This window comes from Schistocerca nitens, chromosome 6 (genome assembly GCF_023898315.1).
Source record: "Schistocerca nitens isolate TAMUIC-IGC-003100 chromosome 6, iqSchNite1.1, whole genome shotgun sequence".
Lineage (NCBI taxonomy): Eukaryota > Metazoa > Arthropoda > Insecta > Orthoptera > Acrididae > Schistocerca > Schistocerca nitens.
Window position 1 is genome coordinate 45,308,003 of NC_064619.1, and position 24,742 is coordinate 45,332,744.

The window sequence follows — 24,742 nt, forward strand, 5'->3', positions numbered from 1 at the left end:
GAAATATCGTAGATCCGGGACTGATACGTAGAGCAGTCTGCGTTGTAGTGGAGAGGTGAGTAGTCTCCACTTGCCTTGTATTTACGTTTAGTGATTTTGCTGTTTCCTTATTGTTTATTGCTCTCATGTCAAATGAAAACAAAACAGATTTCTGTGGCTGGGAGCTATCAAGTGAATTAAAATACATTCACATAATTATGGAAGGCTAAAATAATTTATTAGTTTCAGTTTTTTTTTTATTTCCACCTTTCTCACAGACAAGCCTTAATCACCTAGCAGAACAATTGTTATTTTTGCTGGTTTTCTTAAAAAAGAAGAAGAAGAAGAAGAAGAAGAAGAAGAAGAAGGCTTTTATTAATCTTTTCCGCTGAGGCAGTCCATTAATTTGAAACAATGTGTTTATAATTCCACACCATTGGCAGGTTTCAACTGTTCACAGCATTTCAAGTGCACGTTTTCGTTTTCTAGCACGTACGGCATTATGCCATAGTAAAGAACCAAACAGATAACACAGTACTGGTACTCCCACAAAATTTACATCCGAATCCGGACATACGAATGTGCACTTTAAGCTGAATTATGCATTTCAGTATGTTTCACAGAATTCTGATGCTCGTGGGGTATCCTCTGATGTTTCTTTTATGATCTAAGATATTTTAATGTTTTACACGTACGAACATATGGTCTTCCCGCGTCGTTGTAGCTGCACAGGCGCAATGGCACCTGTTGGTGCTCTGTGGCAACTGCTGAAATGAACATATATCTAACAGTTGCGGGAAAATATTGCAAATAGTGATTTGAAAAGCATTACTTTCAAAGTAAATTTCCTTACTTTCAAAGTAAATTTCCTTTTACACAAGATGAACTATGTGCGAGAATGTACGATGACTTTCTTATATCACAGAAAGTTTGACTCTCGTTTAAAAATCAACTCACTGTGAAGAATTTAGAGCCCAGATGATTAAACATTTATTTCATTATTTAAAAATTTACTGGCACATTTGTATGATATGTCTTAAAGTATAACACGCGCAAAACAGATCAACATTATAAGTGAAAACTTAGATTCTCTTGCAGCTTATTAATCTTAGAGACCAATACTATGTGTGAAAGCTTTGCTTTTCTTGTAACACCATTTATATTGATTTAAACCATTAACTTTTCTAATTTGTGTGGTCACGCTACTGATCAAAGATGTTGCTATTGACTGACTACATCATGTGTCCTGTGCTCTGAATATCGGCCGTCATTGGTTGGCGAGATCACGTGTCATGAGCTATGACTGGCAACACATCTTAATCTCAATTTCAATGGTTCGGAAAGTAGCATGCTGTGTTTCATGGAATTCGAATTTATACTTTTGTCATACGAAAATATGCAGCTTACATGTTGCTGCACACCACAGATCTTTCGAAAATGTGTTTTTTCCCCCTAAGTTTCGTTTAGTAAATTGCCGGGAAATTCAACACCGATGTATAAAACCGTAACAATTCAATGGTTGATAAGTTTTACATTTCTGAGGGAAAGTATACTGTCACTTAACATGGAAAAACTGTATTTTCACCCGGGAGAAAGGGTGTTTGTAACTGGGAAATCCGGGAATTTTTTTTTTTCCTTGTCCACGTATGCACCCAGTAAAAAAATCCCATCTCCACACACACACACACACACACACACAACTTTTCATAATACTGGTTACTTGCCTGTTAATTGTGATATAATCTTTTGTTTTATAGTGCTCATTGACCAAGCCCGAGATGCATTCTCACTGGTTTCATTTCTGGTGTGTTCGTGTTTAAGCACCTGGTTTCCATTGTCCTTTTAATAGTGTGAAAGCTTAGTTCAGTTGTTTTCTATGGTTAAGCTGTCTTCAGTTTATCACAATGTTTCGCATCTTCGTTCCACTAGTTTTAGGCATGTGAAGAAACTGACCTATAGCATGACTTTGCTGTATCCCATATTTTCATTGTAGGCCACAAATACTGATCAAAAATAGATTAATTAGCTTGCTTTTAGCATTTGAGATGTCATTAATTTCAACAGATTTGAACTTAATATATACTGAGCATGTTATTATATTAAATTGAAATCTGCTATAATTAGGTTACATTTATAATTGATTCAATATTCACTTTACAGATATTATTTTTAGCAACCTCAGATTTAACATTTTCTTTAAATTTCACGATATCTATTCTTGTTGGAGGATTCCCTTTATACCTCAGAATTACATAAAGGAAAGAGATGGACAGTTTGCAGTTTAATATGGTTGTCAAATTGGGTCATCTGTTGAATAAAACAGATATATTTAGGAATGCCTGCCTATAAAAATAAAGCTCTCTTCTACTGTTCGTGGTTCCTGTCATCCTCTCAGTTTTCATTTCTTTAACAGTTGTTATTTATTTTCTTCCCTTCTACTATGTGCAGGTGATTCGTGAAACTGGTGTGACGGAGTGGTATGGATGTACTCGTGAAACGCCTCGCTGCTTTGGCACAGTTGTCAATGATATGCCAGAATACTTGTGGCAAGGTCGTTGGACACCCCCCTGCTGCCTGGCTGGCTTACGTCGTACTGCACACCATGTTTTCAAACGTCTTGAACAAGACGGTGTACGTTACTGGTTAGAAGGTGGAACTTTGCTTGGTGCTATGCGTTCTGGTGATATATTGCCATGGGATTATGATGTTGACATTGGAGTGCTGCGTGATGACTTGCACCTTAGTCCATGGCTTTCAGGTGCACGTTTGCAGCCAGTTATTGATGAAGATGGCTTTGTGTGGGAGAAAGCACGTGAAGGAGACTTCTTCAGAGTACAGTATAGCCCTGTCAATCATTTGCATGTAGATATCTTCCCTTTCTACTCAAAAAATGGAACAATGACGAAAGATACTTGGTTTCCCACTCACAAGCAAGACAGAGAATTCCCTGAACATTTCTTGAAGCCACTTTCGACAATTGAATTTATTGGGTGTAAGGTGTCTGCCCCAAATAACATAAGGGATTTTCTAGAATTAAAATTTGGGAAAGGAGCTGTGGAAAACCCGGAATACCCTGATCCAAAGTGGCTAAAGTTTTCACTTAATGAAGAACAAAATTACTTAACAGTTCCAGAAAACTGACTGAAAGCTCCTATTCATTTCCAGATTATATGTTCTGTATTAATAATTAGAACAATGTGTCCTACATTTTGCACAAAGCTGGAAAAGCTCATACTTAAAGTAAAAGGACTACGCCCTTTGCTGAAAGTGTGTTGCAGTGTCTTTGTTCCAGTATGAAACAAACTGTGATAAAAATCTTGCAGTATTACTTTTTCTCTTCACTTAGGAGAAGGGAGGTTAATGTTTGTTATATGTATATTTAATAATGTTAGCTACTATGTATGTAACAAGTTAACAAGTACCCTTTCCATCAGTATTAATTCTTTGAATTTTTAAATGTCGATAATTAAGTAGCTGCTAAAACTATACATCATATTACCTTATACAATTCCCTTACTCGAGCTATTTGACTTTATATTTTGTTATGAGAGAAATTCACTAAAGTGTATAAAATTAAATTATTTTGTGAAAGCTACATGGGACAAAACTTCAGATATTTTAATTTTTGTAGAATTCCATACTCTAGTTCCTCCATTGGTTTGAATCTAGAATGAAAGAGGTCTTTTTTTAATATGTACTTTTACTTTCAAATGTTGATGCAGTGGGTTGGGTCATCTATTTTTTGAAACTTTTGCTCCTAACCACCCCCCAACCCTTAGCTCCTCTCTCAGTTTAATCTTCACTGCTTTGTAATTTACTATTTTTATAGCACATAGAATTGACATGGGGTGCTTATTTCTAAGTTTCAAGGATCCAGTAGTTTCAACTTTTTTGCTCAGTTTTGTTTTGATCTTAAATTAAATTTGAGATCACTCCATACCTGCCTGGGCGAGTTGGTTCATAAATTAGAGGAAAGTAGGCATTTTGTTTATATACTGGCAACTGTACATTGGCATATACTAAAATGGATTGACTGTACAGGAACATATGTATTATTTACATGTTTTCACATTAGCACTGATGCCCACAAAATACGATGACCACAGATTATAGTCTTACATGTTGGTTCCTTATTGGTCCTTGAAAGTTACCCACATTAACATTTGTGAAAATGTAATTTCATATAGTAAATCGCTATCAGTCGTGTTCCGTACACACTTAAACACTGAAGAGAGAATAGTGGTTTTTCTTAGAGATGTGAAACTCCGTATTTAATGAGGAATGTTATCTCCTACTGAAGTTTGTTGCACCCTTTTACTCATCTAGAATTAAGATGTCAGATTCCATTACTTTTGTTTTCTTTCTTTTGTTTTTGTGTGTGATGATAGTTGATAGTTAGAATCTGTTTTAAAACACTAATAATTCCCATTGTATGCACAATACAGGCAAGTTACACATTTCGAAGAAGAAGAATTAACTCCTCAAGAAGCAATTTGTCACTTTGTTATTTTGCAAACTGCTCATATTTTAAGTTCAGGCCTGTCTTGAAGATTTGATTGCCAGTTGCCCCCACTGAGATATTTTATAATTTTTGACAGAACGGTAGTAGGCGAGGTAGGTACATCAGTGCATTACATTCATTGTACAAACGTTTGTCGCTGCAACGTCTGTATGTGGATGACTGGCAAGCTTCTGTGGAGGCCCTTTCACCCGCATGTAGGTGACACTCTTCTTTTTCAAGTTACAGTTTTTGCAGTTGGAATTTTCAAAGTAATGTAATGTAGTAAGCACTGAAATGTAACTATAGGATATACAACATAAACATACAAACAATATACCTACTCATAATACTATACATTTTGTTCATTTATATTTAGGATAACATATTACATTATACTATGTTGTATGGTGTTCATTAAAACATGCTAAACAGATTTTAGGTGATTTTGGATTATCGTATTAATAGTTTTTTTTTCTCCCCGTTCGGTAGTTTGCCTCTCCTGGTAACATAGGGTGCACTTCCTTCATATAGGCTTGTCCTGCTGATTGTTATGAATCTCTAACTAGTGCACCACAGTCCTTGTTTTATTTCTATTACTGTCGGGCATAGCATTTTCTGTGAACAACTATTTGGTAACGATTTTCCTGAAATTTTCTTATGCCTAGTTTTGTATTTGTGGCTCTTTGGTACACAAAGTGAGCATTTACTGTATTTGTTCCTAAAAGCATATGCAGTGCTAATTTCTGATACTACTTGATAACCTTCCTTATCACTGTGACATATGACAATCTGGTCACTTCTGTCAGTGCTAGGTTTTCCATTAGTATACGCTAGTATCACCAAAGGCTGTTTCGGAGGACGACCTCTTGCGTTACATTGTAATAGGTGCATGTTTTGTTGATAACATACTAAAATTGTCAACATCTGTCCCTTTTAGCACCACAATACCATTATCATATTTTGCTATCATTTCATCTCTCTTCAATGGGTATGACATTACAAAATGTAGCATAAACCTTTTGTTGTACTGTACAGTTCCAGTGATTTGAATTTTGACTTTTAGACATTGGCTACTAATTCGTAACTCTTGTAAAAGTTACCAACAAAATTCTTCCTTCATTTTATCTGTGAGTTCACTGCAAGTGTTTTCAGCTGTGCCATCTTGCTTTCTTCCAATGGTGTCTTATCAAGAATATACTTTCACACACTGTGTATACCCTTCATGGGGCACTGTTTGAAAAGTTTTTCAGCATACTTACACAATTTTGTTGGTATGTACTGCCTGAACTTCATTCATTCGCTCCAAGGAACCATGGTCTTGTCAACTACAGTATCTTCAACTGGTGAAAAGACTTTCTCTGTTAACATGTTTAGGAATGGTAAAACTTTTCTAAGTCTGATACTCTCATCTTTAGTTTCATTATTTGTTAAATGCAAGTTTGCTAACAGTAATTCAAAACGATTACCGGACATCCTGCTGCAAGGAAATGGAAAGTTGTAAATAGGGTCCGTTGACCAACATTTACGAATGGTGCCTGTACTAGATCCATCCAAATAACCAGTCCTATGAAATCTGTAATTTCCTCAGTCTGTTCAGTTGAGCATGTTTAGTCATTTTAGTTTGTGCTCTGCATATTTATTAGTCTCTCTGACTAAAAGGCTTATCACTTTGTCATCTAAGAATAGCAAAAGCACTGCACCTAAGCTAATGTCATATAGCATATCCAATCAGAAGTCCACTTTTTCCAGTGAAGGGAAATGACTATTGCCTGTTAGTGAATTTGTTCCATAGAGTTCAGTTCCTCTTCTTCATCTGCAGCAAGTTCTTCCAACATATCATCGAGATCTTCACTAGCATATAATTGCTCCAAATACGAATCTGAACTCGATGAAATTCTGTTCATCACTTTTTATCTATAATGCACTACTATGTCATCACTACTTTCCTCACTTTGACTCAGTCTTTTATGCTGTCCAGGGTACTTGAAGATACAAAGGTCACTGGTGTGTGTCTCACAGTATGCTTCTTGACTCGATGACAAATCTGTGATAACTGCAGTGAGATCACAGACAGTCCTCTGGCCAAAGCGTTTATTGCTTCCCACATTTTGGAACTGAGAACTTCGTTCTTTGTAATGAGTCAAGGGCTGTGAGGCATTAAGTCACCGGCAACTTACTGCCCTGTTTGAGTTACATCATTGCTATTCCCACTTATCGCTTTGTTTACTTTCCAGCATTCCAACAGTTGGCTTTGGGCCCTGCACAAAACTCAACTGAATTGCGCCAGGTGACGAATGTGGTAAACTGGAGTTTATGTAGGTGTCATATGCAGCCAGTCACTTTTTGAATTTGATTTGTCGTCTTGTATCATTAATAACAATAATGGAAATTCCTGGATGGAAAAATACATAAAATAGGGGAAAGGCAACCATTTACCTATGAGGATTGTGCGCCATGCATGAGAAATAATGTAATAGAAAACATTGAACACTAGCTTTCAAGCTCTTGCTCTTCTTCTAGTGGGAATACACACATTCACACACACCAACTTTTAATGTGTGTACTCATACTAGATAAGAGCAAGTGTGTGAAAGCTAGTGTTAAGCATTTTCTGTTACACACATCTGTATGCCACATACCAATTCTCTGTAGATAAGTGGTTGCCTTTCCCCTTATTCATTTATTGTCCAGTTTTATTTAATTTGCAAAATTTGCAAGTATAAACACCCCCCCCCCCCCTGCGCGCGCACGAGCGCGTGCGGGCGCACACACACACACACACACACACACACACACACAAAAAACGTAAACTCAGAGTCATGTTATTGTTGAGTTTTATTTAATTGATTTTTGATAAAGAATAATTCTGTTTAGTTTAACGGAATAGTAAATTACGCTAAGAAAGCTGAGCGTGCAAACAACAAATGAAAATTGCCAACAGGCAATCAGTGACCTGAATACAAATGATGAGTGGCCCTATGAAACACTTAATTGTTCATGTTATAATAATATGGCTCTGAATGGTAAAAGCTGTGGTGATCTAGTGGGTAGGGCACTTGTGTCTATCTCTTTCAGGTCCTAGGTTCAATCCTGAGTAGGACAATATTTTGGAGCACTTCGTCTCATGATCATCAAATGTCATGCTGAAAATTATTGGACCTTATTGTAGGATTCAGCACTTTCTTCCTATTCATATATGAATGAATATGCCTTGCTGTAGTTCATATTTAATTTATTGTTTAGACCCACAAAACTTAACCATGGATAATTTCTCTACGGTATTGTCCATTTTTTACACAACTTTATTATTCTGTATACCACTGTTCAGCATATTGTGTGGGATTCTGAGTATAAGTATTTTTCTTCATTCATTCATGGATGCTTTGCAGAAAAAAGGTTACTTACATGATTATTCACTGACATGTCTAGCTTTAAAATTCTGTTTCTTATGCAGCACGACTGCAGTACAAATAGCATATACAAGAGGAACTATTGTGTTGTGCTCATTAAAAGACAGTAAGAATTGGGGAGACAAACAAAGAAAATAAGGAAATAAACTAACTGGTAACAAAATAAGATGAAGTATTTTCACTTTTTTAGAGTTTATTGGTAATTTCAGTCACTGTCTTCACAAAAATCTCAGAGGCTTTCACGTAGGACATGAGGAGAGACTCTGTGCTCCACATCTTTTTTGTGACATATCTGATTTAGCATTGTATAAATTTACTGTGTAATCTCTAGCAACAGTGCTTTTCCAAGCTCCCAGCTGTGAATAACAGTTACTGCAGACGATATACTTCAAAGTGTCAAGTAGAGTTGATGCTTCCATTTTTTTCCACAGTATTTCAGTGACTGAGCCTGCCTTCACTCTCTGATTCTGCAAGCATATGTCTTTTGTATTAACTCATCTAACACAATTGTTAATAGGTCCTAATAAAATGAATGTCACTCATTAAAATATTATGCAAAAAAATGGAGATGTCAACTCTGATGCACAATGAGAAATAAAGTTTACAGCCACATGGAGAAAACTGCAGAAATCAGAGTAACTTTCATCATTATATAATGACTTTGCAGTACGCAATGAAAGTTATTATGTTTTGCCATTTATGATGCCCTTGCTGTACATTTCACTTTTTTAATCCACAAAAATGTATAGCATTTCAAATTTAATCTCCATTATATTAATGCCAGTCTTGTTGTTGACTGATTTCTGTTCATTCTTTAACCACTGCAGATATTTCAGTCATTGTAAATCTAGACAGAAAAGTAAGAAACAAAATATTAAAGATAAAATTCATATGCACTATAGAAATAAGTTTTTATTTTCTTTTATTGGTGCTGTCTTGATGTAGTGTTCTACGGTTATTACCTTTGGCACTTTCTGTGAATTTTCAGTAACTGTTTTCTCTGAGTGTTAATGATGTTCCTGATTAATATTCCTGGTCATGGTAACCGAGGAAAAATGCAGCGGCTTTACTGGATTTGTAATAGTACCATGTTTATCTATGTATAAAAACCATGAGTGTTCACAATTATTTCTCCATACTAATTATACACTAACAGATGTATACATAAGTAATGTTTTCACTTTTTTGCTCACCTACAAACCCAAAAAAACTACTTTTTTCAAAGAGGAATGAATATTTAAGTATTTCCTGAAACTCTTTGTACAAATTTTACCCATGCCAAGGATGCTAGTGTACTGTTTGTGCCATCTTTGTTGAAGTGCCAAAACTGTATCTAATTAATGTACATTGTGAATATAGTGCTGTTATGTACAGAGATGTCGCAGTATATAAAAATAAAATTACTAAACTTTGTTATTAAAATATTTTATTTTATAATAAAAATCTTAAGGCTCATTTTGGGGCAAAATGGTTATACTGTGGCAAGTGGTGTGTGTGTGTGTGTGTGTTTTGAACTCAAAATCAATATTAAGAGCTGTGGATCAAACCAAAACAGAAAGGCTGTACAAGAATTGCTTTTCTTCTATTTTTGTTAACAAATAGGAAGGTGCAGCTGTATTGGATACAATAGATTGAATGGGTATGTACATAAATATGTTTTCCCTGTATAGTAAAAAATATGAATAGACTGGATGAGAGTGTGCACATGTGCAAAATTAATTATTATATAAATTCTTATCTATAAAAAGGTTACAACAGGTCACACAGATATATTGTAGATTGGACATACTGAGAAATGAATGTGAGTGGTTGTCAAGGCTTTTGAAACAGTTGATTGTGCCTGTATCACTGTTGTTGTTCAATAGATGTTCCCTGAGTTTCTTTCTATGGATACTGATTCCTAGTTCTTCATAAAGTGACATTATGTGTTATTTGTTCAGTGTATGCAGTATTTTAAGCTGACTTTCTACATTTTCAAATGGATGTCCTGTTATATCATTGGGAGAATATTGCGGATTTGTGCGGTGTTTGTATTGGGAGGTGTTGATTTGTTCTTTTTAATCTGGTGTGGAAGTTACAGCCTGTGTGATCTATGCACTGACCTGAGCATTTACTACATGTGATTTAGTATATGGCCTAGGATGAAAATTTATCTTGACTGTTTTTTAGATTGTGAAGTAATCTTTGGCAAATTTTATGTTTGGAATGCATTTATTAGTTTGTGCCACTTTAAGATGGTGGCAATTTTTTAGGATATATTAGTGAAGAAGACTGTGCATGCTGTTAGTGTATTGTACTGGTTCTTGATGGTTATTTTGCTCATTTTCTCTTTTATTTTTTTTAAACTAAATTATCTATTAGTGAAGATTTATAACCTTGTGTTTGAATATAACTACGCAGTAATGAATAGCCTCTCATTTGGTAGTGATCTGAAAGACATACAGAGGGCTAACAAATGTCAACTGATCCTTTCAGATGTAACAAATTTGTATACTAACATCTTCATTCGTGATGCTTTAGCTGTTATTAAACAGAATCTAATAAAATACAAGATGATCTCCTGGGCAGAAATCACAGAGTTATTTAACCTTCTAGAATTGATATTGAAACATAATTATCTTTCAACAGAAAAATCTATGAACAAACGAATGGACTAGCTACATGTGCTAGCATATCAAGAACTATAGCAGAAAAATTCCTCAACCACCTAGAGCACAAGATTTTCACAAAAAAAGCTAACATGCATTCAAAAAGTTCAGTTCTACAGAAGATATGTAGATGATACTTTTCTTATCATTGATGGGGAAAATGATGATGATGATAAAGATGCTCTCCGAACATTCAACAAAATGCTCAAGAATAATAGATTTACCTGTGAGCAAGAAATAAATAATACGTTAACTTCCTTGATTTAACCATTTACAAACAAGATAACAAATATGTCCTCCAAATTTACAGGAAACCAACCACCACAGACATAAATATACATGCTCCCTCCTGCCACCCAACATGCATGGAAGCAGCATACCACACAAAGATTCATAGAGCTCTAAAAATACCACTGAGTGATGAGAATCTCCAGAATGAAATAAAAAATCATGAAACTAATAGCTGCAGCTAATGGGTATAAATCTTCAATAATAGACAATTTAGTTACAGAAATAAAAATGAAAATGAACAAAATAACCTTCAAGAAACAGGAAAATACACTAACAACATGTATCTCCTTCATCGATGATATCTCCCAAAAAAATTACCAAAATCTTAGTGACATAAAATTAGAATTGCATTCCAACAAATGAAATTTGCCAGTGACTATCTCATAACATAAAAAGCAGTCAATATAAATTTTCATCCTTTTGCATACATAAAATCTAATGTAGAAAATTCACGGGTCAGTATATCAGTCAAACAGGCGATAACTTCCACACCAGATTTGAAGAACACCTTCCAATGCAACACACCACACAAATCTGCAATAATTTCACATATAAAAGATACAAGACAGCTGTCTGACATTGAAGAAAGCAGAGTTGAAATACTGCAAACACTGATCAAAGGACACAGAATGTCTCTGTATGAGGAACTAGAAATTTATACCCACAGAGACAAACTTGGGAGTCATCTATTCAAAATTAATAGTGAAACAAGTTAAACCAACTTTTTCAAAAGTTTTGTAACTACTTCATAATGAAACACTACTCATTGAAACAACCTCATCACACCAGTAACTAAACTTTCAGGATGCAAGAAAGTAGATGTCTATCCCGTTGTAGCTGAAATTAATATTGTAGTTACCTACATTGATATTGTGGAGGTGGACCATAAAGAATTATGTGAAAAATGGAAAAACAGGGGTGTCACAGAGGTGCAGAACTGTATGAGGAAAGTAAATGGAAAATTGGAGAACCTTCAGCACTCCAGAATTACCTGGAGGCCTATATTCGTCTTTAGGTTTGAGTGTTTGTCCCCAACCTAATGCGATGATTCAAATGCCAAACTGCTGGTCGTACCACTCTGGCATGTAATTTTAGAGCAACATTTGGGAACTGAGGAAGCCTAGCTCATGAATGGTGTGACTCTTGTTCGCTTACTCCGAAGTATATAAACTGTTCTGTTGATCACCCGGTGTGGAGCAGAAAGTGCAGTTTTTATAGTGAGGAAAGAAAAATTTAGGAACTTAAAATTACTGGATGCATCCCATGCGTTGAAGCTAAGAAAGGTTTTAAAGCAATGCAGCATACAGTGTTTCATTGCTTCTTTTCCATCAGCCCTCAAGAAGCCAAAAGTTGTGCCCCAAACACAATCGCAGATCTCATACTCAAGTATGACTACCGTATTTACTTGAATCTAAGCCGCACCTGAAAAATGAGACTCGAAATCAAGGGAAAAAAAAAATTCCCGAATCTAAGCCGCACCTGAAATTTTAGACTCGAAATTCAAGGGGAGAGAAAAGTTTTAGGATGCACCTCCAAATCGAAACAAAGTTGGTCCATTGTAATATGAGACACAATTTAGGTCAAATGAATGACGATACAGCTACAGTAGTTTGGTTCGAGTCGTAAGCTTAGCAGTTAACCTTTACCAGGTAGCCATTGCTATGCGTCAGGCGCTCCGTTCATATTTATACGTGTACCCTTCCTTTTTCACGTGCTTCGTCTGGTTTGAATTGATTGCTTATTTTTCTTTCATCTGATAAGTGCCGTTCTCATTGTTATAGGTGTCTATGTCACTCTAAGCTGAAAATGTATTACTGTACCGTGTTGTGCATTGTTTGTCGCATTCTGATAATGAGTGAGTGTTTACGGCCTGTAGCCGCTCGCGGCATGGCATTAGCGAAACAATCGCAAGAGATTGCTATTTGTTGTTACTTACACTGTCGCTTTCTTTGATAATGATCAACAAGAACCAAATAATAGACTGCGTATGATAGATGATGTTCTGAACGAGAGCTTAGTGAAAATTTTTCTCAGGCTGAAAATCTTTGCAGATGGCTCTTTAGTAGGCCTACATTACATTCCGCACAGAAATTAGTCATCTTAGATTTAAAAATCTAGTCAATTGCTGTGCTTCATTTCTGACTGTATCACTATTAGGCATAAGAATAATACGAATATAAACAAGACATGATATGTATATTCTTCCGCGTTTGCTGTTGTCTCACTCTAGTTTCGTAGTTTATTAGGCAGACAGGATTTAAATGAGATAGCAGCAAACACGAAAGAATACATGAGAAAATGTTTATATTCGTATTATTCTTATGGTGAAGAGAATACTGGATGTGATTCACAGTTCATAAAAGTTCCTATTAGCAACCATCTCTTCTCACAGGTAGGAAAAAATTCAGCACGTAGAGTTGGCCATATTGACAAACATCGTAGTTCATTGAAATGCTGCTACACTCGAAGATGAACAATACGGAATTTGTATTTACTTCGTTGGATAATGTATGAAAATGCAGTGATCGAAACTCGGAGCGGAGAAAAAAGCTCGTCTTCTACCTTTTTTTTAAATTTATTTACTGATGCAGAGGTTTTGGCTCCAGTATTTATCTTTGTGCCTGCAAAGCATGCCTGTGTAGCGCTACATATATTCTACGGTAGAAGTTAGTTGTGGCAGCTACCAACGTTTTTTCAGAACTTCCGCTTATGTTGCACTCAATTCTAAGCCGCAGGCGGTTTTTTGAATTACAAAAACCGGAAAAAAAGTGCGGCTTAGATTCGAGTAAATACAGTACACACACTTTTCAGTGTACCTACTAGAGAAAAGCTGCACATGACTCTGAAACCATTCAGAAATCGAAACTTCCTGGCAGATTAAAACTGTGTGCCCGATCGAGACTCGAACTCGGGACCTTTGCCTTTCGCGGGCAAGTGCTCTACCATCTGAGCTACCGAAACACGACTCACGCCTGGTCCTCACAGCTTTACTTCTGCCAGTATCTCGTCTCCTACCTTCCAAACACAGAAGTAAAGCTGTGAGGACCCGGCGTGAGTCGTGCATCGGTAGCTCAGATGGTAGAGCACTTGCCCGCGAAAGGCAAAGGTCTCGAGTTTGAGTCTCAGTCGGCCCACAGTTTTAATCTGCCAGGAAGTTTTATATCAGCGCACACTCCGCTGCAGAGTGAAAATCTCATTCTCATTCAGAAATCATCTCCAAAGGATACGGAACCTCTGCCACATACCAAGTCACACACCATTAGGAGTCCAAGTTTTCACTATGAATTTGACAACACCATCCAACAAGTTGCTGCGTAACATCTATTCATTCCTTTTGTTTCTGAACTTGCATAACTCATAGTACATTTCGCCACATAAGTAACTAACAAATATATTGATGTCATCACTGTAGGTGGAAATTGTTCATATACATAGGAAAATGTTTTCTTTCATTTGAATGGATAGTTTTTCATTTCTTTTTATGTTTCAGTATTTAAGCATATTAGATTAACTTGCACAATCTGTTTGACAACTGATCAGTGAAAAGGTAGACCACATTTCAGGGAGTCAGGTGACAGGTGGGCAGACAGTTTCACTTAGGGAATGGGATCCAGGAGATGAGTTCCGTGTCTATACTGTTCCTGGATGTCAAGATTCGACAAGGAAATCATTAAGGTAGTTGTCGAACATTCCACATACGCTAGGATCATGAAGCAATTGTGTGACTAAATCAGTAACACTTTGCACAATGCGAAACAGTTGTACTGAAATAAACATTTTAAAATACAAAGGGTACAAGATTTCTATTTCTAGAACAACAAGAAAATATTTAGCAACACACATTTATGTATATATTTATAAATCGTATGCGATTTTAATAAATTCTACAACATCCTTGGAGATCGATTCAGTTTTATTCAGGGTTGCAAGTTTCTTTTAAACAGACAGCATAAGAAATGAATGGACAAAGTAACAGTTACAAAAATTTACATTAGACGCAGCCGTCTCTATATTATGATTGCATTTGGTGTTTTTGAATTTTCATATCATTGTCACATAGCCAATAGCCTGTCTCGACAATTAAGTCTGCATTACATAACTGGAATTATCATAAGGTTTGCACCACACGGACTTGCCGAACAGTTCATTGGAACAGCTGTAAAGTGGATAACATGCTCACATGGTCATGTTTGTATGGAATGCCTTGAAAGACCTTCCAAGGACATCCCTCTTCCACAAATTAAACCATAGCCAGCCAGAACTCGCAGGATCAAGTCCCGGTAAGCAAAATGTTCACCTTCTTTCTTTACAAATATAGTGTTTCATGTAATGATTCTCAGGACCTCTAGGTCACATAGTAATTTGTTATGTAAATGAAATAAATATTCACTACATCAAGATCTGTACATAATACAGTGAAACGTTTTTACCCTTAGTAACACTTGCCAGACGTGGGATTTCACTTACACTTTATGTCCTTAGTACGTTCTTTACCTCAGCCACACACACACTTAATTGTTCCTTTTTTTAAGACGTTATAACTTCACTGTAACTTAAGCCAAGTGTTTCTAATTCAGAACTTTGTCACTTACACTAAACAGTTAAGAAGTTGCAACTCATCCTTGCTGCTCTTGCTGTTAGTCATGAAATCAAAACATATTTGCTTAAACAAGTGAGTATCTTACACTTATTTCTCAATATTCTCCTTGTCCTGAACAAAAATATTTTCATTGAACTTTAAAATTAATGAACAAATGTCAGGTTAGGCTGACTTTGCTTGAAGTTTTCTACTACATGGTTTTGTCATATTATGATTTGGGCAACAGGCATCCCCTAGGCCACAAAGCAGACCAGAGACATGCATACATGCAAAAATACGCACAAAGCAAACCATAAAGAGACAATATATCAAACTAGGGAGCATTGTGTCTTAGCGTAATTACATCTCATGGAAATATTCACCAGTCACTCATTATTTACAAGTACTTATCTACTTAAAGCTAATGAATTAGTGCCTAATCTACACTAGAGGATTTTATTTTGCAAATATAGATTGCTAGAACATAGTGCATCTACACTGAGTCATCAGGAAAATTTATGTTTCAGTATCAGTACTCTTCTTGAGCTTATACTAGTTTTCCAGTTCAAGGTCATGGTTAAGTGACAATTACTTTTCATAATAGAACTTTATTAGACTTTATCTGAAGAAAACGAGTCCTTTCATAAATACTCTCTCCAGCTTGATACCTCAATACTTTTCATCTGAGTTTTCTGTTAATTTGATATTTAAGCACATTGTACCTACAGTAAAATAAATTATAGTTTCTTTACAAATATAGTGTTTCATGTAATGATTCACGGGACCTCTGGATCACATAATAATTTGTTAAGTAAATGAAAGCAATATTCGCTACATCAACAAAATTTGCATATATTACAGCAGGATTATCGTAAGTAGTGATCTATTTTTTTGTACTTTGCCTAAATATATTTAATTAATCTAGAATTCACAGTATACAAGTATAGGTTTCATTCTCTTTGTTATTTCAGTTTTCACACACGTCATCTGTAAAGGAGTTAGTATATCTAATGCTTTTTCAGATCAGAGAACAAGATCACTGCTGCTGTTACATGTGTAGACTTCTTTTCAGAACCTGTAGGCAAAGGTGTTTAATTTTACCAGATTTAGGAAAGGCCAAAAGATAACTACCTGGTTGTGGTACACTGACTATTCGATAGGATCCTGCATAGAGTAATTGGCATTTGCTGTTTCTTTTATGTAAAGCATATGATCTCAGATGAGATTTAAGCAGTACTGTTTTTTCAAGTAAATACACTGGTGGAAAAAAAAATCATAACACCAAGCAGGAGTTGTGCAACATAAACAAAAGTTGGTAGGTGTGTTTCTGCATCTGAAAGAGGATGTCTATTCAAGTTTCGCACCAAACACATTATGAGTGGCACCACTATGAGGATGGAATCAGGTTTGCTTTAAGTACATGCTGTAACAGTTGTGAGTGGGACTGGATGTGGTGAATTGATATTAGTTATGAATGCCTTTAAGGTGATGAAGATGCCACTATCAACACATCACTCAGTTTAAGTGGGCTCACATAATAGAGCTACAAGAAGCTGGATGTTCCATCTGTAATATTGCAGCAAGACTTGGCAGGAATATAGCCACTGTACATGACTGCTGGCAGCAGTGGTTAGGAGAATGTATGGTCACAAGATGATCTGGCTTCAGACAGCCATGTGGCACTGCCGAGAGGGAAGACCATTGTATTTGGCGTATGGCTCTGGCACATTGAACTGCAGAAATTTGAGCAGCAATTGGCACCACAGTGACACAACAAATGATAACTAATTGTTACTTCAAGGACAGCTCTGTGCCAGAAGACCCCAAACCACCACCATTTGTGATTACATTTGTGTTGGGCAAGAGTTCATTGGAGGGCAAGGTGGAGGTCTCTGTGTTTTATGATGAAAGCTGGTTCTGCCTCCGTGTGTTGGTTAGAAGGAGGCATTTGAGGACATGTGACAACCTGTCTGCATGCTAGACACACTGGACCTATATGTGCAGTGCAATTTCATATGACAGCAGGAGCGCTCCGTGGTTATCCCACACACCCTGACTGCAAATTTGTACATCAGTCTGGTGATTTGACCTGTTGTGCTGCCATTTGTGAACAGCATTTCAGGAAGTGTTTACCAATAGGATAAGGCTCGTCCACATACCACTGTTGTAACCCAACATGCCCTGCGGAGTGTCAACATATTGCTCATCATCATATCTGTCTCCAATTGAGCACGTATGGGCATCAGATGACAATTCCAGCATCATCCACAAACTGCATTAACATTGGCTGACCAAGTGCAACAGGCATGGAACTCCATCCTACAGACAGACAACGGACACCTGTACAACACAGTGCATGCACATTTGCATGCTTGCATTCAACTTTCTGGCAGTTACACCAGTTATTAATGTACCAGCATGTCACATTTGCAATGGTATATCTCGTGTTTATATTAATTTGTGATCTCGCAATATTAATCACTTAAATATGTTACCTAGACAAATGTATTTCTGAAATTTCATTGCTCTACATTAATTATTTTTTGGTGCTGCAATTTTTTTCTGTCACTATTTTTGAACATGACCTAACCTTCTGTTGTATGTGTTTTTTCTAATCAGTGAGTGCAACAAATGTGTTCTTTACGTTTCCTTTCATAGCAGGTTGTTCTCTAGACATGTGTGGCAATGAACTTCTACACTATTTGGTTTCCTTATGTTTATGAAGTAATTTTGGAGGTCTGTATGGTGGTGTGTAAAAAAGGTAAATTACACTGAAGATCCAAAGAAACTGATGCACCTGCCTAATATCTTGTAGAACCCCTGCAGGCATGCATTAGTGCTGCAACACAATGTGGCGTGTACTCGACTAATGTCTGAAGTAGTTCTTGAGAGAATTGACACCATGAATCCTGCAGGACTGTCCATAAACCTGTAAGAGTATGAGGAGGGTGGAGATCTCTTTTGAGCAGCACATTGCAAGGCATCCCAGATATGCCCAATAATGTTGATGTCTGGGGAGTTTGGTGGCCAGTGGAAGTATTTAAACTTAGAAGGGGGCTCCTGGAGCCACTCTGTAGTAATTCTGGACATGTGGGGTGTTGCATTGTCCTGGTGGAATTGCCCAAGCCCATCAGAATGCACAATGGACATGAATGGATGCAGGTGATCAGACAGGTTGCTTTCATGTGTGTTACCTGTCAGATTCATATCTAGATGTATCAGGGGTCCCATATCACTCCAACTGCAGATGCCTCACATCATTACAGAACCTCCACCAACTTGAAAAGTCCACAGCTGACATGCAGGGTCCATGGATTCATGAGGTTGTCTCCATACCCGTACACATCCATCCACTCGACACAATTTGAAATGAGACTTGTCTGACTGGGCAACATGTTTCCAGTCATCAACATTCCAATGTCGTAGTAGATGGGCCCAGCAGCAAGGCGTAAAACTTTGTGTCATGCAGACATCAAGGGAACACAAGTGGACCTTCGGCTTCAAAAGCCCATATCGATGTTGTTTCATTGAATAGTTCACACGCTGACACTTCTTGATGACCCAGCATAGAAATCTGCAGCAATATGTGGAAAGGTTGCACTTCTGTCATGTTGAACAATTCTCTTCAGTCATTTTTGCTTCCGTTCTTGGAGGATCTTTTCCGACCGCAGCAGTGTCGAAGATTTGATGTTTTACCAGATTCCTGATATTCATGGTAAACTCATGGAATGATCATGTGGGAAAAATCCCCACTTCATCGTTACCTCGGAGGTGCCATGTCCTATTGCTCATCTGCCAACTATAACACCATGTCCAAACTCACTTAAACCTTGATAACCTGCCATTGTAGTGGCAGTAGCTATCTAACAAATGCGCCAGACACTTGTTGTCTTACATAGGTGTTGCCGACTGCAGCACCGCATTCTGACTGTTTACGTATCTCTGTATTTGAATACGCATGCCTATTATACCAGTTTCGTTGGCGCTTTATTGTATTTACTATATTTTCAAACAGTTCAATAAATTTTGTCCCTCATGGGAGTTGTTCACTAGCTGAAGTTCTCATAAATCAATTGAATTGTCTGAAAACGCATTCAACCGAGTTACTTTGAAGGTGCTACGAGGATATCAAAATGTGCTTAATTCTATTGTATTGTAAAAAAACTTTCATTTCTTGCACATATGATTTGACAAACTGTCTGTGAGGAATGTGACAGCCTCGTCAACTGTTGGTACGTAATGTTTGAGAATCCTCCTAACAGTAGTAGATGCTGCTGTCTATCTTGTAGCATATAGCTTGACATGTTTTGAGAAAAGCTCCTACAGAGTTACTAAATATTCAACACCAACTTGTCCAAAGGGCCTTAGCCTGCTGGCTTCAGGAGAGAGAATTTGTAGTGGCTGTGTTGGTAAAATAGAGCGTAATTCTGTATAGCGACACTTACTAGTGGGCTTTGCTTTGTGACACAGTAGACAAGTATTAATAGCTGTACAAAATACTTTGCATATTTGGAAAGTGCATTTTCCTTAAACATTTTGCGTTAACATAACGATCCCAAACATATGAGTAAGCCAAACTAAGTATCTGGAATGCACACATGCAAGTTGTCACCAGAAACATAACTCCTGTTGAATAAAATGGTGTTCTGAGTTTTGTAATGCTGTGAAATTTCTCAGATACATTTTGTGTAAGGAGAGTTTATTGTATGCCATCTTGGTACTGCATCTTGTAGTTAGCCATGTTGTTATACAGATCTAAATAGTATTATAACAGTGTTGGCTTCCATGGCCAGAGTTACTTGACATAAAAGTTTTATGAGTATCATATTGCGTCATAATGTCATACCTCATCAATAGACCCACAAGGAGGCCACTGTAATCATGGACAAAACCTTTGGTTTCTCCAGTACATTTTTTTTTACCTTATGTTGTGGGACAACACTAAGAAAACTTGTCATCTAAATAGTTTTGTTGATAATGTGTGTCTTTCATTCTGTGATCAGTTATTTGTCCAAATTCATGAAGTTGAAGTTTTCTGGTAGGTCAGTGTTATTTAAATGTTCCTAAAGAAGTCATTGTCTACAGTTAAGATCACAAGTCTTAAATTGTCGCTGAGTTTTTTTAAGGTTTCTAGTTTTAAAGATTTTTTAATTATCTACATCTACATTTATACTCCGCAAGCCATGCAACGGTGTGTGGCGGAGGGCACTTTACATGCCAGTCATTACCTCCCTTTTCTGTTCCAGTCACGTATGGTTCGTGGGAAGAACGACTGCTGGAAAAGCCTCTGTGCACGCTCGAATCTCTCTAATTTTACATTCGTGATCTCTTCGGGAGGTATAAGGGGGGGGAAGCAATATATTCGATACCTCATCCAGAAACGCACCCTCTCGAAACTTGGACAGCAAGCTACACCGCGATGCAGAGCGCCTCTCTTGCAGAGTCTGCCACTTGAGTTTGCTAAACATCTCCGTAATGCTATAACACTTACCAAATAATCCTGTGACGAAACAAGCCACTCTTCTTTGGATCTTCTCTATCTCCTCTGTCAACCCGACCGAGTGTTTTTTGTAAGTTTTCTTGTTTTAAAGATATTTTTAAATTACCTGGAGCTACAAGCGTTTGTCATTAGATAAATTAGGTCATGCCTTTGACTCTATCATAGCTATGATGCCATATGCATATACCAAATCAGGTGATCCTTATGGGCATGAGATACGCATACACACCAAGATTTCGATTTGGGTTTGATGTGGTGCAACAGCACATCATTATACAATTTGTAGAATTTTTTTAAGTTATGTGAAGGTTGCTATACAGTTTGTTTAACTCTCTGCCTTCTGGGATCTGCATCTTGCAGTGCCAACATGTTCTTATACATCTCAAGATAGTAGCACTGATGTGTGAAATCGTTCATCAAAGAAATCTTGTAATCCATCACCTGGTCTACAAGCCTGGTGAACTCAGGCAACCCCTGTGGCAACCTGGAAAGCGCATCTGCAATCACATCCTCATTGCCCTTATTGTACATAATTTCAAAATTGTGTTCTTGCAAGAAAAGACATCACTTACTTAGTCATGGAAGAAGACCAAGTGAGAATAAAGCGCAATACTTCGTGGTCACAATAAACTTCAATATAAGGACTGTAAATGTATTAATTAAATTTCATAAAAGACTATATGATAGCCAGGGCCTCCAACACTGTCGCCAAGCATATCCTTTTGCACTCGGGTAGCACTCTAGTTACAAAGTTGATGTTAATTTCGCTTTTGCCATCCATTTTTAATATCTGAAACAGACAGGCACCAAGTCCAAAACAGGATGCGTCTCATGTGACACAAAGTCACTTTCCATATCTGGATGGTGAAGTATATTTGAACATACCAAAGCTCATGTGATGTTCTTAAAAACTCCCTGGCGTTGTGGTATCCATATCCTAGGAGCATTCTTCTTCAATAGGCCTAACAGTTCTTGACTGTTCAGGAGCTCTTTGCGAACAAACTCTCGAAAGAATGATACCAAACTGTAAAATGCCTTCAACTGTTTCTTCATTACAGGAGGAGGGAACTTAAACATTGCCTAAGAATTTTATACGTTCCTCCACAAACTTTGATTTTTCAAGGTTTAGGATCCTCCGACAAGGCCACTTTCCTGTAAGATGGTTCAAATCAGTGGTAGTTAGATATTTTGCTCCATGATATCTCTGAAGCTGCTCCTTGAGCACTTCAGTCAGATCCTAAGACAGACAATGATTTTATTTATAGCCTGGGTATCAAGTTCTATGCTCACCCCTTCTCCTGTCTTCGATACTGCTAATAGCAGACTGTTGAGTGGGGACAAGGAAGTTTCAGACACAGGCTCATCACATTGATAGTCAGTAAGGTAACCATCTGGTCTACTGCAGTTACCATTCTCATCCTGTGTATGTTATGGTCCGCAAAATCTCAGTTTCCAATGGTTTCTGTTATTTGGAGAGGCCCAGTGCCCCTTATTTCATATATTTGTACCTGGCTGATATCCAGAATGATACGATGTTGATTATTTTTGTTTTGCATCTGATGATGACTGTTTTCATTTCTAGGGCCAGTTGGAGGTGGAACACCGCTGCTGCAAGCAGCAACATGATTCTGGACATTGTTGCTGTGGTTTAGGAAATGCTGTCATAGCATCAGCATTGCAGTTATTACGCTTGGCATCCTCGTGAATTAAATCGAGTGAATCTGCAAAAATTTTCTACTGTGTCTTCCAGTTCATGAATCATTTTTTTGCAAATGCTGATCAGCAGTTTGGCCTTCAGAATTCAAATGTCATCTTTGTGTGCAATCACGTTGTCCCAGTAGCACATTTTTCTTAAATACTTCTCAAAATATTTTCTAAGACTGCCCTATTTCGGGTTGTATGTTTCAGGATTGAACATTTCATGTTGTAAGTGATCCAAGACATGCTCTGACCAATACTTTACAAGGAAAGCCTGTCCAAACTGATCGTACCTTCCATTTGCATGTGTCAGTGTAGCCATTGTTTTATGCGGTGACATCTTAATCATATCCAGTTCCCATTTCAAGTCAGAGACCTACGCATTAACAGTGTCATGCCAGTCAGGTAAGTCGTGGATTAATCTTATCTCACCAAGCTCATTTTGTATCATCTTGCCTGAAGTCCCCAGTTCAGACAGGACTTCCACACCAGTGGACTATGCTGCAGCACGAATTTCCTTTTTGGCTTTTTCAAGAATGTCAGTGTTTTTCTCTGAAATCCAGTGATTAAAAGTTTGGGTATATTCTATGGTCTTGTTCAAGTGACAGATTGTTAACTTGGTGCATCCATTTTGATATATTATTTTCAATTATAGTCTGAGTGCTTTTTAATTCTTTAACATCCTCAGACAATGCAGCTACTAAACGTGGTACTGTATGGTATAGTTTCTGCGTGACCTGTCTTTGAGACCTGGTGTTTCATTTCTCACTGAATCAAAAGTGGTGGTAATCTGATTATTTATATATTTTAACTGCACTGTCAAACATTTTGCCCATCCTGACGTACTGTTTTTTTTGCGATGCGAGAAGAATTTTCAACCACTATACTAACATTAGTTCAGTCAGTTTTTCAAATAAACTCTCAAACCATATGAGAGAGAAGATAGAACTTCCGCACAAACTTATGGTTGTAAGTCAGGATCCTCAAACGAACCACTAACATTAGCCACTGTGGATTCTGAAGTGTAAATATCTGAATATCCTTTTTCCAGTGACAATGTTGCCACCATCAACATGGATTTGATTCTCTGTATCATGTTCTAATTCCATCTTTTCTGGTTTCCCAAATTTTATCTAATTAAGTCTCACAGAATCTTATAATGTTTAAAAACAGAGTTTGAGTTCATATGTTCAATAACTATGTGCTGCAAAAATTATCAACTAATACAGATAAACAAGAATGACACTCATTTTACTAACAGAAGAACATACAGCACTCCATCTTGCCGGTGCATAGTGCAATACAGTGGCTGCTCATGAGTATATGTTCTGAGTGTTAACAAATCTTTGGATTCAGATAAACATTAGAGTGTGAAATTAATAGCATCTGTTGTATAACAGTTATGCTTATCAACAAATTTATACAACTACAGCCACTACCTATAATAATAATAATAATAATAATAATAATAATAATAATGATACGCTTAACTTGTCTACCAAAAGAAAGGATTGTTTTGTGGAATTTTGTTGTTTGTCACATAGTTAAGTACAGTTCAGGGCAGGAATGAAATAACATGTAAGCGTTTGCTATTCTCCATTTCAAATTTTTGTGTAAGTGGTAGTTTTCGTGCTTTTTTATTTTTTCAGACAAATGTACTAGATCCATAACTCATGTATTAGTCCATGAATTAACTTCCAGACAAATTCAGACATTCTTACCTTGCACCAACTTACACTATTGCACACTTCCTTGTTAAATGATTCCTTGTACTGATGCTTATTTGATTTCATCAGTTTCTCCATCAAGGGATCTGGTCTGGGAGGCCCTAGTTCCTTTGCGGCTAACTTATCCTGATAATTTTCTTTTCTGCTAGCACTTGAAAACAGATTCAACAGATTACGTGTTGACACTGCACACAAAAGCCAATTCCTGGTTAAATTCGTGTAGTAATGTCTATCAACAAGGTCTCTTGACTAGAATAAAAATGAGGCACTGAGAACAATAAGGGCCGAAAGCACACTGCCGTTGATCCCACATTTAACTGAATATCAAACAAACCAGTGAGACACCTTTTTGTGAATTTTCATATATGCAATAAGGGCCAACAGGACAGATAAACCTGACCCACCAAAA

The 24,742-nt window shown here is 37.0% G+C and overlaps 1 protein-coding gene across 1 annotated transcript in view; it reads left to right on the top strand.

The window, feature by feature from the left end:
- The window catches only part of LOC126262658 (ribitol 5-phosphate transferase FKRP), a 63,908-nt gene extending 60,413 nt beyond the window's left edge, over positions 1 to 3,495 (top strand). Inside the window, exon 3 of the mRNA XM_049959427.1 lies at positions 2,428 to 3,495. Within this exon, the coding sequence (XP_049815384.1) occupies positions 2,428 to 3,120 (693 nt within the window). The 3' untranslated portion in view covers positions 3,121 to 3,495. The remainder of the gene's footprint in view (positions 1 to 2,427) is intronic.
- The last annotated feature ends 21,247 nt before the right edge of the window (positions 3,496 to 24,742 follow it).